At 45.2% G+C, this 22364-nt stretch overlaps 1 protein-coding gene across 1 annotated transcript in view; it reads left to right on the top strand.

Moving 5' to 3' along the window:
* The window catches only part of ripk4 (receptor interacting serine/threonine kinase 4), a 50965-nt gene that overhangs the window by 17483 nt on the left and 11118 nt on the right, over positions 1-22364 (top strand). Inside the window, exons 2-3 of the mRNA XM_033032524.1 lie at positions 17893-18184; positions 21020-21165. Coding sequence (XP_032888415.1) covers positions 17893-18184; positions 21020-21165 — 438 coding nt within the window. The remainder of the gene's footprint in view (positions 1-17892; positions 18185-21019; positions 21166-22364) is intronic.

The raw sequence follows: 22364 nt of genomic DNA, 5'->3' as shown, positions 1-22364 counted from the left end.
AACTGTAGTCCAAATCTCCAACATACATATGTAGGTAGTATCAATCTCCAGCATACATTTGGTCTTAGGTGTATTGGGTTTGGTAACCTGATCTTCGGATCCTCTTTTCTTCAAGCAGTGAAAGATGAGGCTGGTAGAGAAGCACCACCAGACTCAGGAACAGCTTCTTCCCCTCAGTTATCAGGCACATAAACGGTCCTTCCATAAGTCCTGTCCAATTCATCCAAAGAAGGGTCTTGACCCGAAACATCACCCATTCCTTCTATCCAGAGATGCTGCCTGTTCCGCTGAGTTATTCCTGCAGTTAGTGTCTATATTCGGTGTAGACCAGCATCTGCAGTTCCTTCCTACTCATCTCTATCAAATTGCGGATATTGGACTTAGTCTATGGAACTGACACACTACAATGCTGAGAACTATATTCTGCTCTGTGTATTTTCCCCTTTGCTCTAACTATTGTATTTGAGTTTGGCATGATCGAATTTCCAAGTTCACAAGTTATACAGTAGGAGTAGGACCATTTGTCCCATCGAATCTACTCCGCCATTCAATCATGGCTGATCTTTACCTCCTAATCCCATTTTCATGCCTTCTCCCCTTAACCCTTGACACCCATTCTAATCAAGAATTTGTCTAACTCTGCCTTAAAAATATCCACTGACTTGGTCAATGAGTTCCACAGATTAACTACCCTCTGACTAAAGAAGTTCCACCTCACCTCCTTTCTAAAAGAGCCTCTCTCCAGAGATGCTGCCTGTCCTGCTGAGTTACTCCAGCCTTTTGTGTCTACCTTTCCTGTAGGCAATGCTGCTTTGTTGTATTCTCCACATGGCCATCCCTGACAGTGCATCTAAACTGTGATTGTTGACATACAGTTTGTAAAAAGGTGGACATCAAGGCAGCGTCTAATTTTTGCCTGAAATGCATGTGCACCTATTCACTTTGGTGAACACTGTTATGGAGCAGTGCATTTGATGTAATCTAGGCAGAGCGGATAGGGGCTTTTAGAGGCAACACCAAAAATATATTAACGAGTTGTTGCAGTATATGGTGTGGAAGATGCACGCCTCAACAATGGTGTACACCAAAAGGAAGAGAGATGGAATTTTTAAGCTGAAATGTACGTAGGGTCTTAATTTTGTCCATACTTTTGATTATACTTTGATTGAAAGATACAGGCCCTTTGGCCCACTGAGTTCACTATGACCATCAATCACCTGTTCAAACTAGTTCTATCTTATCCCACATTTGCATCTGCTCCCTACACACTAGGGGAAGTTTGCAGAGGCCAATTAACCTACAAACCTGCACGTCTTTGGGATGTGGTAGATGCACCAGGCAGAAGCACCAAGCCACCTGGAGAACGTACAGACTCCACAAAGAGGTCAGGATTGAGCCAGAGTCTGTGGTGCTGTGAGGCAGCAGCTCTAATAGTCAGGCTTGTAATGCCATATTTCATGTGAGTGAATCGTGGAGGAGTTATTATAAATCTACTGACGGCAAACGATGACTCGAGTGTGCTGATGACCTCAGTGGGTGAATGGGCAGGCAAGAGGGAAAGTCAGTCTGTTGTTCAGCCTGGTCACCATGACTATATGTGGAAAGAAGAGGTCCATCGCCCAATAATGCTTGACTGCCTGAGTTCTTCCAGCAGTTTATTATTTGCTCTGGGTTCCAACACCTACAGTCTTTTGTGCCTCTTCACTTACTCCTTACCAAGACTGGAAAGGGCGCAGAGAAGATTTACGAGGAGGTTGCCAGGACTCGAGGGCCTGAACTATAGCGAGAGGTTGAGCAGGCTAGGACTCTATTCCTTGCAGCATAGGTAGGATGAGCGGTGATCTTATAGAGGTGTACAAAATCATGAGGAATAGATTGGGTAGACGCACAGATTCTCTTGCCCAGAGTAGGCGATTCGAGAACCAGTGGATATAAGCTTAAGGTGAGGGGGGAGATTTAATATGATCCTGAGGGGTAACTTTTTCACACAAAGGGTGGTAGGTGTATGGAATGAGCTGCTGGAAGAGGTGGTTGAGGCAGGTACGATTGCAACGTTTAAGAAACATTTAGTTCATGTATAGGACAGGTTTAGTGGGATATGGGGCAAACGCTGGCAGGTGGGACTAGTGTAGGTGGGACATGTTGGCCGGTGTGGGAAAGTTTACCAAAGGGCCCGTTTCCTCGCTGTGAGACTCTATGACTCTGTAACTGAACTATTCATCTCTGGAGAGAAATGGCACCTACTCACTATGTGTTCTATGACAGAACCTCTCAAAGTTGCAACCTTCACCTCCAAGAAAAATCAGCATAGACTCTGGCCTCGTAACACCCACGCTCACGCTTCCCCGGCTTAGGAAAATATCACGCCGTCTCACAATCTTAGCACTCCAATGTAGCAGCACACTGCAAATATTTTTCCATCACAGGTTCATGACGATGGTTACAGTATCAGCTTTTCAAGGACACTTTTTCAAGGACCGGGCTCCACAGTGGTGCAGCGGTAGAGTTGCTGCCTTACAACGTTGAGACCCGGGCTCTTTCCTGACTACGGGTGCTTGTCTGTCTGGAATTTATTTACGTTCTCCCCGTGACCTGCGTGGGTTTTCTCCGGCAGCTCCAGTTTCCTCACACACTCCATAGACGTGCAGGTTTGTAGGTTAATTGGCTTTGGTAAATTGTAAATTGTCCCTAGTGTGTCGGATAGTGTTAATGTGCTGGGATCGCTGGTCGGCGCGGACTCTGTGGACCAAAGGGTCTGTTTCCCCCAATTGCTGGTTCCACTGTACCTCTAAACTAAACTAAAACAGAAATAATAAATGCTGGGCCTGCCAATGACTGCTGTGAACAGTTTAAAAACAAAGATGGACACAAAAAGCTCGAGTAACTCAGCGTGACAGGCAGCATTTCTGGGGAGAAGGGTCTCAACCTGAAGCGTTACCCATTCCTTCACTCCTGAGATGCTGCCTGCCCCGCTGAATTACTTCAGCTTGTTGTGTCTATCTTCGGTTTAAACCAGCATCTGCAGTTCCTTCCTACACATTAAAAAAACAAAGGTATGGCTTTAGAGTGGTAGGTTGTAAATTCAGATCTCACGCCCGATTCAAGTAGAAAAATCTCAACCTGTTACTCCAATAAGCCACTGAGAGGATGCCCATTTCTGTTTTCTTCAAAAGTTTGCTAAGTAAATCCCTTGCCACTACTTGGCAAAAGCAGAGGAGTAATCCCCACTGTCCTGGTCAGTGTTTGCCCCTGACCAACAGACTGCCCTGGCTTCTACCCTCTCTCAGCCTTGAGGGCAGTCGGCAGTGTGAGGCTGAGAGTGTGGGAAGAATGCACGGAGAGGGCCGATCGTTAGGGTTAGTTTTATGTGCAGGTCTATTATTGTCACGTGTGCCGAGGCACAGCAAAAAGCTTTGATTTGCAAACTATCAAAAACACATCGAATAATACTATACATAAATACAATCAAGTCAATCTCAACTATAATAGATAGAGCAAAGGGTACAGATACAGAGTGCAGAATATACTTGGCACAGTCCATGCTACATCCTAGACAAGAGTCTACATGACTTTCTGTAAATTGTCCCCTAGTGTGTACGACAAGAAATAATGTACGGGTGATTGCTGGTCAGCCTGGACTCTGTGGGCTAAAGGACCTGGTTCCATGCTGTATCGCTAAAGCTCAAGTCAAGTCAGCAGTGTTTAATTGTCAAATGTACCAAAAGAGAACAATGAAATTATTTCTTTCAGCTGCAGTGCAACTGGCTTTGTAAACGCAATTCTAAATAGATAATATCATAAGTAAACAAGAAAAAAGTTCAATAATTTTAAAAAAAAACACAATTTTGTGCAAAGTCAAATTTAAGGCCAAAGTCCCTCGTCCAACCCAGACAGGTGGTAATGTGGAGTTTAGTTGGGGTTCAAAGTGTTAAGTAGTCTGATGATTGTTAGGAAGAAGCTATTCCTGAACCTGAACATTACAGTATACATTCTGTGATGGAATGAAATGCTGGTTTAAACCGAAAATAGACACAAAAAGCTGGAGTAACAGCGGGTCCGACAATATCTCTGGCGAAAAGGAATATGCGATGTTTCGGGTCGACACCCTTCTTCAGATTGTACCAATCCCTTTTCTCCAGAGATGCTGCCTGACCCGCTGAGTTACGCCAGCTTTTTGTGTCTATTACAGTATACATTCTTCCTGATAGCAGGAGTTAGATGGGAGTGTGGCCAGGCTGGTGTGGATCCTTGATGATGCTGGCTGCATTTCTGAGACAGCTCCTCTTAAGGATCCCTTTGAAGGTGGGGAGGTCGGTACCTCTCACGGACAGGGCAGTGTTATCCTTTTACCTGTTCAACAGTTTTAGCAATGAGATGCTTTACAACACAGCAATGACCACCTGGTTGGGAGAAAGGCAAGTGGGTTTACCCTCTCTTCTAAGGGTTCTTAGCAGGACTTGGACTGACTGTTACCTGATGGCTTTGTGTTGAAGGGATTCATCTCTTTGAATGCCTCACTTTGGACAGGTCAGGAGGTATTGTCCAGCTTCCCAGGATGTGGTGAGACTGGTCAAACCCAGGACTTTGTTTTAGAGTGTGTGACAAGTAGATTCTCAAAGCACAGCAAGATGTTCCTTTTGAATAGCAGGGTTGTATGCAATCCTGAAATGGAGACACACACATGCTCAAAGATCACCATGAAGATTCGAGCAACAGGGGTGGCACAGTGGAGCAGCGGTAGAGTTGCTGCCTTACAGCGCCAGAGTTGCTGCCTTACAGCGCCAGAGTCCCGGGTTCGATCCTGATTATGGGTACTGTCTGTACGGAGTGTGTATGTTCTCCCTGTGACCACGTGGGTTTTCTCCAAAGGCTTGCAGATTTGTAGGTTAATTGGCTTTGGTAAAAATTGTAAATTGTTCTCAGCATGTAGCATAGTGCTAGTGTACAGGGTGATCATTGGTCGGCAAAGACTCGGAGGGCCGAAGGGCTTGTTACCCCCGTTGTATCTCGCAAGCACAGATTAAATGTCATAAGGTCATAAGTAATAGAAGCAGAATTAAGCCATTCGGCCCATCAAGTCTACTCGGCCATTCAATCATGGCTGATCTATCTCTCCCTCCTAACCCCATTCTCCAGACTTCTCCCCAAAACCCCTGACACCCTCTTCCCTCAATGGAAACTCTTCCCCCAACTTTGATGTGTGTCCCCATGGATACTTGGAGCTTGGACCTCCAGATCAAGAGGCAGATGGTTCTGGAGATGGGGGGCAAAGGTGTGGTGGGGAATGGACCAGCATGGAGTAATACCATGAGTACATCCCACCTCGTCACCAAGTCCCTGGTTGTGGTGAGCTAGTGCCCCACCCATGCTGAGTCAAGGAGCAGCCGCCAGCCTTTAATGGGGAATGAATGATAGAGTGGGCAAGTTGGGGCAGGAAATGCACCCGAGTGTGCGTGACTATTGTTGATCGCCGTATTAGCTTGTTACTTAGAAGCGGTTGCATCAGATTCTGCAACACTCCTGACCTGCCCGTGGCAACAGTCGTGCGTGGGCGGAATGCGTGTAGCCGGTGTTCTTTTGTAATGGGAAGGTGTTTGTGCAACACCAGCTTACGGGCGATCGAGGGTTTGCTGCAGTCTGCCCTGTTTGAGAAGAGTCAACGTTTTTGTTGCAGCTGGCAGTTGCTTTAATGTAACAATATGCAATGAAGCACTTTTCAGGAATGTTTTAGTTTTAGAGTCACACCGCAATCCCCGCACATTAACGCTATCCTACACGCACTACGGACAATGTACATTTGTACTTTACACTACTACTACTGCTTTTTTTTAAAATAGCTGTTTTTTCCCTTTTTCCTTCCGCCCACAATATTTAATATGAAAAAGAATATGTGATTCTGTTACATTCTGTTTGTAGTTTGTTTGGTTGTTTGTTTGTTTGTCTTTTTGCACAAAGTCCGCGAGCATTGCCATTTTTCATTTCACTGCACATCTCGCATGTGTATGTGACAAATAAACTTGACTTGACTTGACTTGACTTGACTTGACTTAACCTACAAACCTGTATGTCTTTGGAGTGTGGGAGGAAACCGAAGATCTCGGAGAAAACCCATTTGGGTCACGGGGAGAACGTACAAACTCCGTAGTCGGAATCGAACCCAGGTCTCTACCGCTGCGCCACTGTGCCACCCTAGTAGAATGTGAACGGGCAGAATCTAATAGAGCCATGCAGAGACAACTTGTGACCAAAACTTTGATCAAACAGCAGCATATCTGGGGGATTTGGAGCTGGATTGGCTCAGGGTGGTATTTCTAGGCCTCTGTGTGGGACCCCATTTCTTACCTCCAGTTCCCTCCCCTCTACTTTCAGTTGGAAGAAGGGTGCCGACCCAAAACGTCACCCAAGCCTTTTCTCCAGAGATGCTGCCTGACCCGCTGAGTTGCATGATGCTGATATTGTGCGTTATACAGTGCATGCGCTTGCGGTTAAGAGTCTATGCACCGCACAATGCCACTCGCTATGACTGGCAGTGGATCGAACAGCGTATTTTGAGGTTGGCAGGTACGCGGTTACTGCCCCTTGAGAACAACAGTGGAAATATGGGAAAATTGTATTGGACTTCACTAGGTGGCTCTGTAGAGGTCACTACTTCCTGACCTGTAGAGAGAATGATGCAGTATGGAAATGGGCCCTTCGGCCCACCTTGTCCTCGCTGACCAGCGATCACCCCATACACTAGCTCTCTCCTGCACACCAGGGACAATTTACAATTTCTCGAACGCCATTTAGGCCACAGACTAGCAAGTCTTTGGAATGTGGAAGGAATTTGCAATGTTGAACCTGGGTCTCTGGTGCTGTAAGGCAGCAACTCAACCACTGCGCCACCACGCAGATTTGTAGGTTAATTGGCTTGGTGTATGTGTCAATTGTCCCCAGTGTGTGTCGGATAGCGTTGATGTGCGGGGTGATCTCTGGTCGGTGCGGACTCGGTGGGCCGAAGGGCCTGTTTCTGCGCTGTCTCTCTAAAACTAAACTGGGCATAAATACAATCAAGCCAAACTTGAGTACAATAGGTGGAGCAAAGGGAAAGATACAGAGTGCAGAATTTATTTCTCAGTAGTATGGTGGACCAGTTCCAGAGACAAAGTCCCATGTCCGTATTGGGGTAGACATGTTCCCAAACCAAGCAGTGATGTAGCCCGGCAGTATGTTTCTATGGCTCCTCTCTAAACATTTGTCAGAGTCATTGGAGACATGCCGAATTTCCTCAGTGAAGTCGAGGTGTTGGTGTGCCTTGCCCAGGGCCTAGACACTTGCTTGAGTCCTTTCCACCTCAGGATATTCAAGGCAGCCAGTAGTGAGGCTATGGGAGATGAATGCAAGCCCCAGCAACCCTCAACGTCTACAGATGTGCCACAGAAAGCATTTTATCGGGATGCATCGCAACCAGGTTTGCGAACAGCTCCATCCAAGACTGCAAGAAACTGCAGAGAGTTGTGCATGTAGCCCAGATCACCATGCCAAACATCCTCCCTTCCATTGACTCCATCTACACTTCACGCTGCCTCGGCAAGGCCACCAGCATAATCAAGGACCAGCCTCACCCCGGTAACTCCCTCTTCTCCCCTCTCCCATCAGGCACGAGGTACAGAAGTATGAAAACGCACACCTTCAGGGACAGTTTCTTCCCAGCTCTCACCAGCTAGAGAGCGGTCCTAACCTCCCATTACCTCATGAGAGACCTTTGAGCGATCATTAATCAGGCTTTATTGGACTTTATCTTCCATTAAATGTTGTACCCTTTATCTGGTATCTGCATTCTGAAGATGGGTTGATTGTAATCATGTATAGTCTTTACTTTGACTGGATAGCATGCAAACAAAAGCTCTTCACTACCTCGGTACATCTGCTAATAAACTAAACAAGGATAGTCACTGGAATGGTGGATAGACACCCATCTTGAGCAGGAGCTTTGGGCAATGGTTGTTAGATGGATAGGGTGGGGTTGACTAGATGGTTAGTGGCTGTACTGCTTCTCACCTTCCACATTATATGGGGTCATAGAGTGATACAGTGTGGAAACTGCCCCTTCGGCCCAGCTTGCCCACACCGGCCAACATGTCCCAGCTACCCTAGTCCCACCTGCCCACATTTGGTCCAAACATGCCCAATCCATGTACCTGTCTAAATGTTTCTTAAACGTTGGGATAGTCCCTGCCTCAACTACCTCCTCTGGCAGCTTGTTCCATACACCCACCACCCTCTGTGGGAAAAGGTTACCCCTCAGATTCTTATTAAATCTTTTCCCCTTCACCTTGAACCTATGTCCTTTGGTCCTCGTTTCCCCTACTTTGGGCATCTACCCGATCTATTCCTCTCAGGATTCCATAGGTTGTAATGCATTTAACTCTGGCTCCAAACCATGGCACAAATCAGTTGATCCTTAACTCAAATGACCAAAACATAGAAACATAGAAATTAGGTGCAGGAGTAGGCCATTCGGCCCTTCGAGCCTGCACCGCCATTCAATATGATCATGGCTGATCATCCAACTCAGTATCCCATACCTGCCTTCTCTCCATACCCCCTGATCCCTTTAGCCACAAGGGCCAAATCTAACTCCCTCTTAAATATAGCCAATGAACTGGCCTCAACTACCTTCTGTGGCAGAGAATTCCACAGATTCACCACTCTCTGTGTAAAAAATGATTTTCTCATCTTGGTCCTAAAAGATTTCCCCCTTATCCTTAAACTGTGACCCCTTGTTCTGGACTTCCCCAACAAAGTGTTAGTATTGTGTCAAATAATTTTCAACAACTCCATACTAACATATATATAATTTTAAGTATTAAAATATGTATCTTTGGAGTTCCACTCTGCATTTTCTGTTTTCTTGAGTACAGCTTAATGCTGTCAGTATTTGAACGAATTGAAATGCTTCCAAATTATATGTCATTTAAAGATAAATTGCATTTGTCACCTGTCTTTCGCAAGTCTTAGCAAGTCTCAAAGCACTTATTGCGTTGACAAAAACATAGCTGCCCAATCGTGCATTTGGGAGTCCCCATAAATGGAAGGATAATGGTGGGGCCACCATCTGGTGATGTTTGTTCAGGGATTAATTCTTTTCCTCCTGAGGCGATCCTGTTTCCACATGTCTGTTGACAAAGATTAGGGTTTGGGCGGGGATACTTGACTCCCAAAAGTGGTGGGTTAAGGTTCTAGTCTGAAATAGGACTAGGATGGCAAGGTGGCGCAGCGGTAGAGTTGCTGCCTTACAGCGCTTTCAGCACCGGAGACCCTGGTTCGATCCCGACTACAGGCGCTGTCTGTACGAAGTTTGTACGTTCTCCCCATGACCTGCGTGGGTTTTCTCCGAGAACCTCGCTTTCCTCCCACACTCTAAAGACGTACAGGTTTGTAGGTTAATTGGTATTCTGTAAATATAAATTGTCCCTAGTGTGTGTGTAGGGTAGTGTTAGTGTGCGGGGATCGCTGGTCGGCGCGGACTCGATGGGCTGAAGGGCCTGTTACCGCGCTGTATCTCTGAACCAAACTAAAGGACCCGAACACATCCACTTCCAGTTTGAACAGAGGCAGGGCAAAGGGTTCCAATGTGCTATCAGAAAGTGAGCTGCTGTTTAAAAATTGAGGCTGCCTGCCTTCATTTTAAATCATGATCTTTTAATAAACAACTCCAAGTGGCTCTGTCTCCACGGCCTCAGGCAGCCTGTCAGGTCATTCCTTGTGGTGTGTTCTCCTCATCACTCCTGTAGGCTCCTCACCTGGCCCAACAAGCTAAACTTTGAACTTCTCTCCTTGCCCTCTGCAACTTTGAAATGTAATTTAGGGCCATAGTCAAGAAGCACGGAAGCAGGCCCTTCAGCCCAACTCATCCATGCCAACCAAGATGCCCCATCTAAACTTGTCCCATTTGTCCGCATTTGGCCTATACTCTTTTAAACCTTTCCTATTAATGTACCTGTTCAGGTGTCTTTTAAATGTTGTTATACTTGCCTCAACTACCTCCTCTAGCAGCTCATTCCACATAATCACCACTTTCTGAGTGAAATACTTGCCCCTCAGGTTTCTATTACATCTTTCCCCTCTCACCTTACACTTATGTCCTCAGGTTCCTGATTCCCCATAACTGGGAAAAAGACTCTGCATTCACCCTATCAAATCCCCACATGATTGTATACACCTCTGGAAGATCACCCCTTAGTCTCCTGTGCTCCAAGGAATAAAGTCTTTGCAACCTCTCCCTATAACTCAGGCCCTCAAGTCCATGCAACATAAATCTTCTTGAAAATTTGAAGAATAGATCTTTCTGGTTGCCTATAAATGATCAGTATACCCGCACGTCCAGAATTTGTACATCCAGAGTCTGAAGAAGGGTCTCGAGCCGAAGCGTCACCTATGCCGTTTCTCCAAAGATGCCTTCTGACCCGTTGAGTTACTCCAGCTTTTTATGTCTATCGTCCAGAATAAATGTTTGATTGGAATTTGTGTAACAATAATTGACTGCAAAGCGAAGCATAAAAGTCGTCCGTGCCGTGAGGGGTGTCCATTCTCATGCGCAAGGGAACTGTGTTGAAAAGATCACTGGCCAGTTGGTAAGTGGATCCACTTAATGCAGCTACCAGATCAAAACAAGGAAGAGATGCATCTTGTATTCATAACAATTTAAGATTTGGTTAATTATTTTGACCCTGGTGATTCACCGTTGAGGAGACACATAAAAGGTTGTTGGCCTCAGAAGGATGTTATTCATTAACTTGGTGACTGTATGTATTCTAAGCCGAGCAAAAAGCATTCTTGGTGATCTGATATACCTCACTGGGGAAGGTACTAATGTACCTCACTAGTCAGCTCTGATTCATAATGCGTGCCATGGGCTCGTCAGCTTGAGGGGAAGGTTGGAGTTTAGCAAGGGCAAGGCCACAGAAGAATATGAAAACAAGGACAAGAATATCTTGAGCAATATTCAACAAAGCCAGATATGTGATCTGATCAGCCATGAACTCGAGGGATTAAATAAGCTAAGGATGTTCCTATAATATTATCTTAATATGCTGAGGTTTTCACCTTTGGCATTAAAAGGGAAAGGTTAATCATAGCTTTACCTTCCAAGGTTTCGGTGTTGGAAACGGAGATATTGTGTAATTTTGACCAATTTAAAAATTGTTGAAAATAAATATAATTCTGGTCACTTTCCATATAACACAAGGGTCCTGGGTCAAACAAAACTCAATGGGCCAGGCACCATCTCTGAAAAAGATGGGTAGGTGGCAATTTACATCGGGACCCTTCTTCAGACTAAATTTGTGGGTTTAGTTTAGAGATACAGTGTGGAAACAGGCCTTTCTGCCCACCGTGTCCACGCTGAGCAGCGATCCCACTGACAATATCCCACTCATACTAGGGACAATTTACAATTTTACCAAGCCAATTAGCCGACAAACCTGAACGTCTTTGAAGTGTGGGAGGAAACGGGAGGAAACTGGAGAAAACCCACGCACTTCATGGGGAAAACGTAGAAAGTCCATCCAAACAGCTCCTGTAGTCGGGATTGAACATGGGTTTCTGGCGCTGTACGGCTGTAAAACTGTACCGCTGCGCCACCTCAACCATGACCTCGAGTACTCTACCACCGAGCTCTACCCCCACTATGGGTCTAACAGGTATTTAGGTAGCACCTTTAATACCTTTAATGAAGTCCCAAAGCCATTCACTGTAGTATGATTCAAGAGAGTTAGATTTAGCTCATAGGGTTGAAGGAATCCAGGGATATGGGGGGAAAAGCAGGAATGGGGTACTGAATTTAGATGATCAGCCATGATCATATTGAATGGCGGTGCTGGTTCAAAGGGCCGAATGACCTACTCCTGCACCTGTTATTTTTTTCTTCTATGCTCTAACATACGATGCCATTTGCAGGCTAAAATCTTTTTCTATAGGGTAGGTTTTATGGGTAGTGACGTCTAGGGAGGTAATTCAGAAGGCACAGCTGCCAATGGTGGAGCAATGAGCTAGTGGGATGATCAAGGGGGCAGGATTAGAGAATTTGTTGATAGTTCACAAGATGTGGAAACGGGGAGGAGCAAAGCCGCCGATAAACTTGAAAATTGTTGAGTTTACAACTAAGGCTTTGCTTAACTGGGGCAGGTACTCCAGATATTCCAGCAAGCTCGGAGGTTAAGGGGGTGGAGGAGATAGGGGTGGCACAACGGTGCAGCTGGTAGTCCTGCTGCCTCACAGTGCCAGAGATCCAGGTTCGACCCTGACTATGGGTGCTCTCTGTGTGGAGTTTGTACATTCCGTGGGTTTTCTCAGGGTGCTACTGCTTCCTCCCACATTCTAAAGACATGTAGGTTTGTAGGTTCATTGACTTCTGTAAATTGCCCCAGTGTGTAGGATGTGAAAGTGGAAAAGCATAGAACTAGTGTATGGGTAATTGATGGTCGACGTTGACTCTGTGGGCCAAAGGACCTGTTTCCACACTGGTTACCTGAACTAAAGTGAAACTAAACTAAACTTGGCGTGAGTGGTTTTAGTTTTTGGAGATGTATAGCATGGAGACAGGCCATTTGGCCACTGAGCCCGCGCCGATCATTGATCACCCGTTCACCCTGGTTCTTTGTTATTCCATTTTTACTTCCACTCCCCGCACATCACGGGGAATTTTACAGAGGCCAATTAACCTGCACGACGTTTGGGTGTGGGAGGAAACCGGAGCACCCGGAGGGAAACCAGGCGGTCACATGGAGAACGTGCAAACTCCACACAGACAGCACTCGAGGTTGGGATTGAACCTGGGTCTCCGGCGCTGTGAGTCATCGACTCTGACAGCTGTACCACCGTTCCAGCAGAGTTTTGGATTGCCTTTTATTTTATTAGGAAGACTATTCAGGGGCCTTGTTTAGAGGCAACTGAAGTATTGATGAAGTAAGACTGAGTTGGAGGCCCTGATTTTTCGTAATAGATACGTAGCACTTTCATTACTATAAATTGTATGAGTTACAGGAAACCACACTGTTCATGCAGGTAGGCAATGACTTTGTCCACATTCCCTTTTTATTTCTTGAAGTGAATAGCTTTATTAATCTCGCTGAACAGGTTTGAGTGCAAGATGCTGATGATGTACAGATTTCTTACGCTGACACACCCAGTAATGATGAAAGGAGTTTATTAGACTGTCTTTGATCCTGAGCTGCAGTTGCTACAAATATTTTAGATTAATGTGTAGGAAGGAACTGCGGATGCTGGTTTAAACCGGAGATAGACACAAAAAGCTGAAGTAGCTCAGCGGGACTTGCAGTATCTCTGGAGAGAAGGAATGGTCATAAGGAATAGGAGTAGAATTAGGCCATTCGGCCCTCCAATGGGTGACGTCTCGGGTTGAGACCCCTCTTCAGTCATGAGTTTGAAGTCTGTAGAAGGGTCTGAAGCAGACTGAAGAAGGGTCTCAACCCAAAACGTCACCCAATCCTTCTATCCAGAAATGCTGCCTGTCCTGCTGAGTTACTCCAACATTTTGTATCTATCTTTTAGATGAATGTGATAGCAATGTCTTCAAGGTTTTACACTCCTCTCTCTGTTTCCAGATAGTCTCCCTGCATTGTTTTTTACTTCAGTCAAAGGTTTTGGTTTTGTTGTTTTATTTCCTTGTTTTTTGTTATGAGAGGAATGTGTGTTTTAAACACACAAATAGGGCCGTGAATGAAGATTTTAAAAAAACAACCTGCAGATGCTGGAAATCTGAAATTTAAAAAAAGCGCTGGTAACACACAGCAAGTCAGGCAGCTTCTGTGGAAAGAGAAGCAAAGTTAATGTTCCAAGCCAAAGAATTGGGGGCACAGTGGTGCAGCGGGTAGAGCTGCTGCCTCACAGCGCCAGAGATCCAGATTCAACCCAGGCCCCGAGTGCTCTCTGTGGAGTTTGCACGTCCTCCCTGTGACCGCGTGGTTTCCCCACGGTACTCTGATTTCAATGGTCTAATGTGCTTTCATGGTCACGTGTGTAAAGTGACAACACAGTGAAATTCTTTTCCATACAATCAATCCTGCCACATCCCAAAATACATGCTGGTGTGTAGGCTAATTACCTCTTTGAAATTGCCCCTAATGCATAGAGAGTGGAAGAGAAAGTGGAATAACATAGAACTAATGTGAACGGGTGATCGATGGTCAACATGTACCCAGTGGATCAAAGGGTCTGTTTTGATGCTCTAACTGTGGTGTAGGAAGGAACTGCAGATGTTGGTTTACACCGAAGATAAACACACAATGCTGGAGTAACTCAACAGGTCAGGCAGCATCTCTGGAGAAAAGGAATGGGTGACGTTTCAGGTCGAGACCCTTCCTCAGACTGAGCATCAGGTGAGAGGGAGTTACAGAGATAAGGGAGTGAAAGAGATCAAAATAGATGCAAATCAAGGAAAATGTAGAATAGACCATTGCTAGAAGGTGAAGGTGTTTGCTCACCCTTCTCCTAGCTAACAATGGTCTTTTGTACATTTTCCTTGATCCGCATCTCATTTGACATCTTACACTTCCTTATCTCCATAAATTCCTCTCCCCTGTTCATCTTGTTGGTCTGAAGAAGGGTCTTGACCCGAAACTTCACCCATTCCTTCTCTCCAGAGATGCTGCCTGTCCCGTTGAGTTACTCCAGCATTTAGTGTCTATCTAAACTAAACCAAATAGTTTTCGGCTGAAAACCATGTGGCGTTGCTGCCTAACCCGCTGAATGTATCCAGTGCTTTTTATTTCTACTTTATATTAAGTAGTAATCTATTTGAATTTACTCCCCTGTGCTGCGTGGAATTGAATACAGAGAGGTAAGTGGTTGATAATCTCCCACACATTTATCACTGGCGACCAAAAACAGATCCCTCCCTTTGTATTTCTGGGAGAGATTAAGCAGCTCTGTATTTCCACAGATGTTTCTCCATCCACTGGATCAGGTCCTTACATGTCCATGGCTTCAAATCGTTCTGTATTATGTTACACTCAAGAACCATTCCTGGTTTCCAATCCCAAATGGATATTATGGGCAAAGTCCAATTGTAACCTTCCCTAAGATATAACTGAGCAGCAGTAGGGATTACATGATGGTCATTTGGATCTTTGTGGCTTTTGTCAGCCCTATGGTCAATGGTAATAGACACAATGTTGAAAAAACTGAACTGCAGATGCTGGTTTACTAAGAAGGACATAGTGATGTTTTGGGTTGGGACCCTTCTGACTGTGGTACTAGTGTCAGTGGTGACTCAGCAGTCAATATTCCCATATAGGCCAGTGTAGAATAGGAGATGCACTGCTCTGCATGGTTTAATATACTTGCCCAGCGAGACACTGCTTACTTATGTCATCGCTAAGAAATGTTTACACCATCCAAAGTTCAAACTAATACTGACCTCAGTAAATCCGTTCAGCTTCTATTCTTTTGACATGGACCCTCCACGGCGTAGATTAGTTTAACTTGGTGTCATATTTGGCAAGGGCATTGTGGGCTAAAGGACCTGTTCCTGTGCTGCACTGTTCTGAGTTTGAGTTTCGTTTCTTGTCATGTGTACTGTGATACAGTGAAAAGCTTTTCATAAGGTGATAGGAGCAGAATTAGGCCATTCAGCCCATCTGGTCTACTCCACCATTCATTCATGGCTGACCTATCTCTCCCAACCCCATTCTCCTGCTGCCTCTCCATAACCCCTGACTCATCAAGAATCTATCTATAGGTACACAAAATTGCTGGGGAAACTCAGCGGGTGCAGCAGCATCTATGGAGCGAAGGAAATAGGCGACGTTTCGGGCCGAAACCCTTCTATCTATCTCTGCTTTAATAATATCCATTGACTTGGTCTTCACAGCCTTCTGTGGCAATTAATTCCACAGATTCACCACTCTCGGACTGAAGAAATTCCTCCTCATCTCCTTCCTAAAGGAATGTCCTTTAATTCTGAAGCTAGGACCTCTAGTCCTAAACTCTCCCACTAGTGGAAACATCAACTAGTGTTGTTGCGTGCTGACCAGTCAGGGGAAAGACAATACGTGATTACAATCGAGCCATCCACAGTGTGCAGATGGATGATGGATGATAAAGGGAATAACGTTTAGTGCCGGAATGTTTAGTTCAATGTTCCAAGGTGAACAGTAAGGTAGAGAGTAACGTGTTCCTTGCTGTGGAATTTGGCGGAGAAGTATAAGAGGAGACAGAAGCAAAAAGCTGGAGTAACTCCGCAGGGCAGGCAGCATGTCTGGAGAGAAGGAATGGATGACGTTTCGGGTCGAGACCCTTCTTCAGACCCGACTCGAAACATCACCCATTCCTTCCATCCAGAGATGCTGCCTGTCCCGCTGAGTTACTCCAGCTTTTTGTCTATCTTCAGTTTAAACCAGCATCTGCAGTTCCTTCCTACAACCTTGACCTTGTTAACACCTTTTGAATTAAATTATTCCCTCAATTTTCTTAACATCTATTAATAAGTAGTCATTGCAAAGTAGCTTGATTTGCTACTGTAGGTTAAACTCTTACAGTAAGCAAACAGCTGAAGAGGTAGAGGCATTAAAGAGGGAAGAGGTTGCATGGAGTTGGGGAAATAAGAAGACAATATATGGAATTGCTCTGTTGGGAGCTGATGTGGACTTGATTGTTCATATGACCTCCTTCTGTGTTGCAAAATTGTAGTGAGCAAGAGAAGCTCGGGACAGATGTGTCCCTATCTCCACAGAGGATATCTGACCTTGCATGTAGGGAGGAACTGCAGATGCTGGTTTATACTGAAGATAGACTCAAAATGCTGGAGTAAATCTGCGGGTCAGGCAGCATCTCTGGAGAAAAGGAATAGGCGACATTTTGGGTCGGAGCCCTTCTTTAGACTGAAGTAGAGATGGGTGGGAGTGGTGGGTAGGAGTCCGTTTCCCCCTCCCCTCTACTTTCAATCTGAAGAAGAGTTCCGACCTGAAAAGTCACCTATTCCTTTCTCTAGAGATGCTTCCTGTGATCTGACCTCACCCCTGAAGTCTTGCCTCGATCGTATTATTGTTCTTCCTTGTTTTACCAGATGAACTAGTTTGTCTTTATTTATCCTTCTTTAGTCACATCATCATCTTAAACACATCGAATAGATCAAAATGTTTGAGACCTATCCTTCCCTGTTTTGACTTTCTGGACAATCTTGGTCACACCATCCTTAGGGTCAGTACATCCTGTGGGATGCTCTATTGAATGGCACTGCCTAAATTACACTTAAATCCAAACTGACCAAAACCAGCTAAAATAAAATAATTAGTTTGCATTAGTTTAGGAACTTTGAATTTTACATCGCAGATTGACACAAAATGCTGGAGTAACTCTGGACGGGCGGCGCTGTGGCGCAGCGGAAGACTTGCTGCCTTACAGCGGCAGAGATGGACGGGCGGCGCTGTGGCGCAGCGGAAGAGTTGCTGCCTTACAGCGGCAGAGATACCGACTATGGGTGCTGTCTGTACGGAGTCTGTACGTTTACCCGTGGCCTTGTGGGTTTACCCCGGGTGCTCCAGTTTCCTCCCGCACTCCAAAGACGTATAGGTTTGTAGGTTAATTGGCTTTGGTAAAGATTGTAAATTGTCCCTAGGGTGTAGAATATTGCTAATGTACGGAATTGTTGGTCGGCGCAGATTCAGTGGGCCGAAGGGCCTGTTTCCGTACTGTATTTCTCAACTAAACTAAACTCAGTGGGTCAGGCAGCATCTCTAGAGAAAACAAATAGGTGACTTCTTTGTCGGAACCCAAACAGATTTACATGCTTTGTCCAAAACTGGTCATTTGTCTCTATGGTGTGGTGTTTCAACCTTCTCCCTTCGAGAGCAAAACTGTAGCTTTTTATTCTCTTCTCTGCTTTTGTAGGGAGAATGCAGAACTGCTGGAGGAAGCGAAGAAGATGGAACTGGCAAAGTTTCGCTATGTTCTCCCAGTGTATGGGATCTGCAAGGATCCAGTGGGGCTCGTCATGGAGTACATGGAGACCGGTTCACTGGAAAAATTGCTGGCCTCGGAAATATTACCATGGGAACTACGTTTCCGTATCATTCACGAGACAGCGGTGGGCATGAATTTCCTTCACTGTATGTCCCCACCTCTATTGCACCTGGATTTGAAGCCTGCAAACATACTGCTGGACGCACATCACCATGTCAAGGTCAGTGAGGAAACCCTGTCAGATCGGATTGGCTTGTTCACTTCTGCTTTCAATAGAGAGCTTGATAGGGCTATTAAAGATAACGGAGTCAGGGGATATGGGGAGAAGGCAGGAACGGGGTACTGATTGTGGATGATCAGCCATGATCACATTGAATGGCGGTGCTGGCTCGAAGGGCCGAAAGGCTGACTCCTGCACCTATTGTCTATTGTCAATTGCTTTTATCCCTTTGTTTGCCATTCACTGGCTCTTTCTGGGTGACTTGCACTGAGTTCAGTTTTGATCACCGTGTTCCTGGAAAGAGGTTGTCAAGGGTGCCGAGAAGATCTACGAGAACGTTGCCAGGACTCGAAGGCCTGAGCCATAGGGAGAGGTTGAGCAGGCTGGGACTCTATTCCTTGGAGCTCAGGAGGATGTGGGGTGATCTTAGAGAGGTGTGCAAAAGCCATGAGAGGAATACATGGGGTAAATACTCAGTCTTTCAGCTAGAGTAGAGGAATCGCGAATCAGAGGACATAGGTTTAAAGGGAAGATTTAATAGGAACCCGAGTGGTAACTTTTTTACACAAAGGGTGGTGGGTGTAAGGAATGAGATGCTGGCAGAGGTAGTTGAGGCAGGTATTATCGCTACATTTTAGAAACATTTAGACAGGTACATGGATAGGATAGGTTTAGTAGGATATGGGCTAAACGCAGGCAGCTGGGAATAGTGTAGATTGGACATGTTGGTCGGTGTGGGCAAGTCAAGAGTCAAGAGTGTTTTATTGTCATGTCCCAGATAGAACAATAAAATTATTGCTTGCTGCAGCACAACAGAATATGTAAACATAGTACACTGTAAACAATATGATAAACGAGAGAGAGAAAAAACAGTTCAGTGTGTGTGTGTGTGTGTGTGTATATATATATATATATTACACACATACTAAAAAAACAAACAATAACAGTACAATAATAATAATAGTATATTGTAATTCAGAGCTTATGAAGTTTTAGTGTTTAATAGCCTGCTGGCTGCAGGGAAGAAGCTGTTCCTGAATCTGGATGTTACAGTTCTCAGGCTCCTGCACCTTCTTCCCGATGGCAGTGGTGAGATGAGTGTGTGGGCAGGATGGGTCTCTGATGATGTTGGCTGCCTTTTTGACCTGGGCAGTGTTCACAACTTTTTGCAGTCTTTTCCGCTCATGGACGTTCAAGTTGCCGAACCAGGCCATGATGCAACTGGTCAATATGCTCTCTACTGTGCGCTTGTAGAAGTTCAAGAGAATCCTCTTTGACATAGCAAATCTGTTTGGTATGTCAATGAGGGCCTGTTTCCACGCTGTATGACTCTATGAATCTATAACCTGATCCCAGTCGTCATTCATCAGGGGTTGATGTCTAACTAGTTAACGTGCCAGTATTGGCATTGTGATGGGTCTACCAAGTGGATCAGTGGGCCTATCCTTAATGTTGTCTCAGTGACCCAGGCTGAGTTTGAGAACATGCTTTGTATGAAATCGAATGTTAAAGCCAAGCAGTCCTTTTTGACTGCACCTACTCTTTAGCGTGGCCGCCCTATTAGACTTGTTTCCCTGTTTTTTCCACAAACATCTCCAAAATATTACTTCTCAATCCAAATCCTTGTGAACTTGCTAAGTTTCATTGCTATCTCAGACAGGGCCTTCTATGTCTGCTTTAGTGAACATCTTTGGAGTGAGGGAGGAAACCCACGCTAGAGGTCTAGAATACTAAAACAGGGATGTAATGCTGAGGCTCTTTAAGGCGCTGGTCAGGCCACATTTGTAGCATTGTGAGCAATTTTTGGCACCATATCTGAGGAAGGATGTGCTGGGTCTGGAGAGGGTCCAGAAGAGGTTTCCAAGAATGATCCCAGGAATGAGTGCGTTAACATATGATGAGCGTTTGACGGCACTTGTGACAATAATGTCCCATTAACCAGTGACCAGCCTTGCCAGACCCTAGAATTATTTGCTGGGCATTTCCCAGAAACCTAAGGTTGACTACTTTTAGAGGGGTTCGTTAAGAGGAAGCACGTTATTTAGTTTAGTTTAGAGTTACAGTGCGGAATCAGACCCTTCGACCCACCGGGTCCGCAACGACCAGCGATCCCCACACATTAACATAATCTACACACAATAGGCACGATTGATACCAAGCCAATTAACCTACAAACCTGTACGTCTTTGGAGTGTGGGAGGAAACCGAAGTTCTCTGAGAAAACCCACGCAGGTCACGGGGAGAACGTGCAAACTCTGCACAGACAAGCAGCTGTAGCCAGGATTGAACCAGGGTCTCTGGCGCTGTAAGACAACAACTATTACCACTGCGCCACCGTGCTGTCCCTCATTTACCTGCATGGATAATGAGTGCTGCTTTATTGATTATTTGAGGAGTGGGGAACACAATTGTGGGTCAACACACACACTATTTTGTGACATAATACACTAAGCAATGATAATTGGGTCGCTGCAAGTTAATATTTTGTAGAACGTTTGTTTAACAAATGCGTATCAAAAGAATTTAGACCAAAGAGTAAATTTTGGTTTCGCGATCTAGAGAATAAACCAAAGTTCTTGTATTTTGGGAATGGCTTCTTAATGATAATCATATACTATTTGTCATTCCACATTGACTTTTATTATAGGTTAGACACAAAAAGCTGGAGTAAATCAGCGGGTCAGGCAGCATCTCTGGAGAAAAGGAACGGGTGACTTTTCGGGTTGAGACCCTTCTTCACGAGCTCTGATGAAGGGTTGTCATGCATTTCATTCACTGTTTATGAAATCAGCAGATATTTTGCTTTGCAGTTCATGAAACTCTTTCTCTGCATAGATCTCAGACTTTGGCTTGGCAAGATGGAATGGATTGTCCAACTCGCAAGACATCAGCATAGACGGTTTCTGCGGTACAATCGCGTACCTTCCCCCCGAACGTCTAAGGCAGAAGAGGATTTCCGACATTAAGCATGACGTATATAGGTTAGACTCTTTCCTTTTGCTCTTAATAGAAACATGCGTAAAACCTGTGGCTATTAAACAATGGATGTCAGCTTTGGCACAGTGTCAGATTCATCTTTTAGTCCTGGTGTTGGGTGATCTGAATGCTTATTCCACACTCACCTCCTCTCCAGGGCTTCTGCAAAGAAAAGGCTATTCAGATAATTCATTAATTCGGCACAATGGCGGAGCTGCTGCCTCACAGCGCCAGAGGCACGGGTTCGATCCTGTCTATGGCTGCTGACTGTACGGAGTTTGCACGTTCTTCCTGTGACCGCGTGGGTTTTCTCCGGGTGCTCCGGTTTCCTCACACATTCCAAAGACGTGCAGGTTTGTAGGCTAATTGGCTTCTGTAAATTGTCCCCTAGTGTGTAGGATAGAGCTGGTGTATGGGTGATCACTGGTTGGCGTGTACCCAATGGACTGAAGTGCCCATTTCCACACTGTATCTCTAAACTGGTCTGTCAATGATCATTAATGAATTTCAGCATAAATGTCCAGAAACTTATTTTCAACAGTTTATGGAGTCATGATTGATTGTTTGGGAGATGATATTTTAGCTTGAGATTATAAATTGGCGACAGTTAGACGTGGGACGGATTATATGACTTGCATCAAATAGGAGGTCAATATAGTCACTGAATAAGGTCTACGTAAAGAATGGGAAAAAGATATGCTGCAGCGATTCCTTTCTATAGACGCAGACTCATTTCCGCAGAAAAAGCACTCGATTAATTGTTACAAGTACAATTTCTCCCTGGGTTAGGAACACCTGATCTATGGACTCTATTTACATTGGAGCAAGCATTGGAGTGACCAACGAGATAGATGGGGGTTGATTTGCCCACTGTTGTTGGGCTGCAGGCATCTTCTATCAAGAGAGAACAGGGCATTTCCACATGGCTTCTCTCCCCACCCCGCTCCTCCCTCTCGAGGGAGTTGGGTGGAGTTGAGCAGACTCGTCGCTCAATCAATGAGTCCGTGAGGCCGACTTTGTGGCCGCTCTCCCACTCGCTCACTTTCCTGCCACAGCTGTTTCTGTCATCCTCTCCCAAGCATTGTTTTGGTTCTTTCTGACTTACCGACAGTTTGGATTACGAATAGTTCTCTGCTCGTAACCTGGGGACTTCCTGTAAATTATGTGAATTGAAAGATCCTATCTTTTCTATTAAGATCCTATC

The sequence above is a fragment of the Amblyraja radiata genome, chromosome 14 (assembly GCF_010909765.2).
Source record: "Amblyraja radiata isolate CabotCenter1 chromosome 14, sAmbRad1.1.pri, whole genome shotgun sequence".
Lineage (NCBI taxonomy): Eukaryota > Metazoa > Chordata > Chondrichthyes > Rajiformes > Rajidae > Amblyraja > Amblyraja radiata.
Note: the sequence above shows the minus strand (reverse complement) of the source record. Positions and strands in the feature narration are given on the sequence as shown.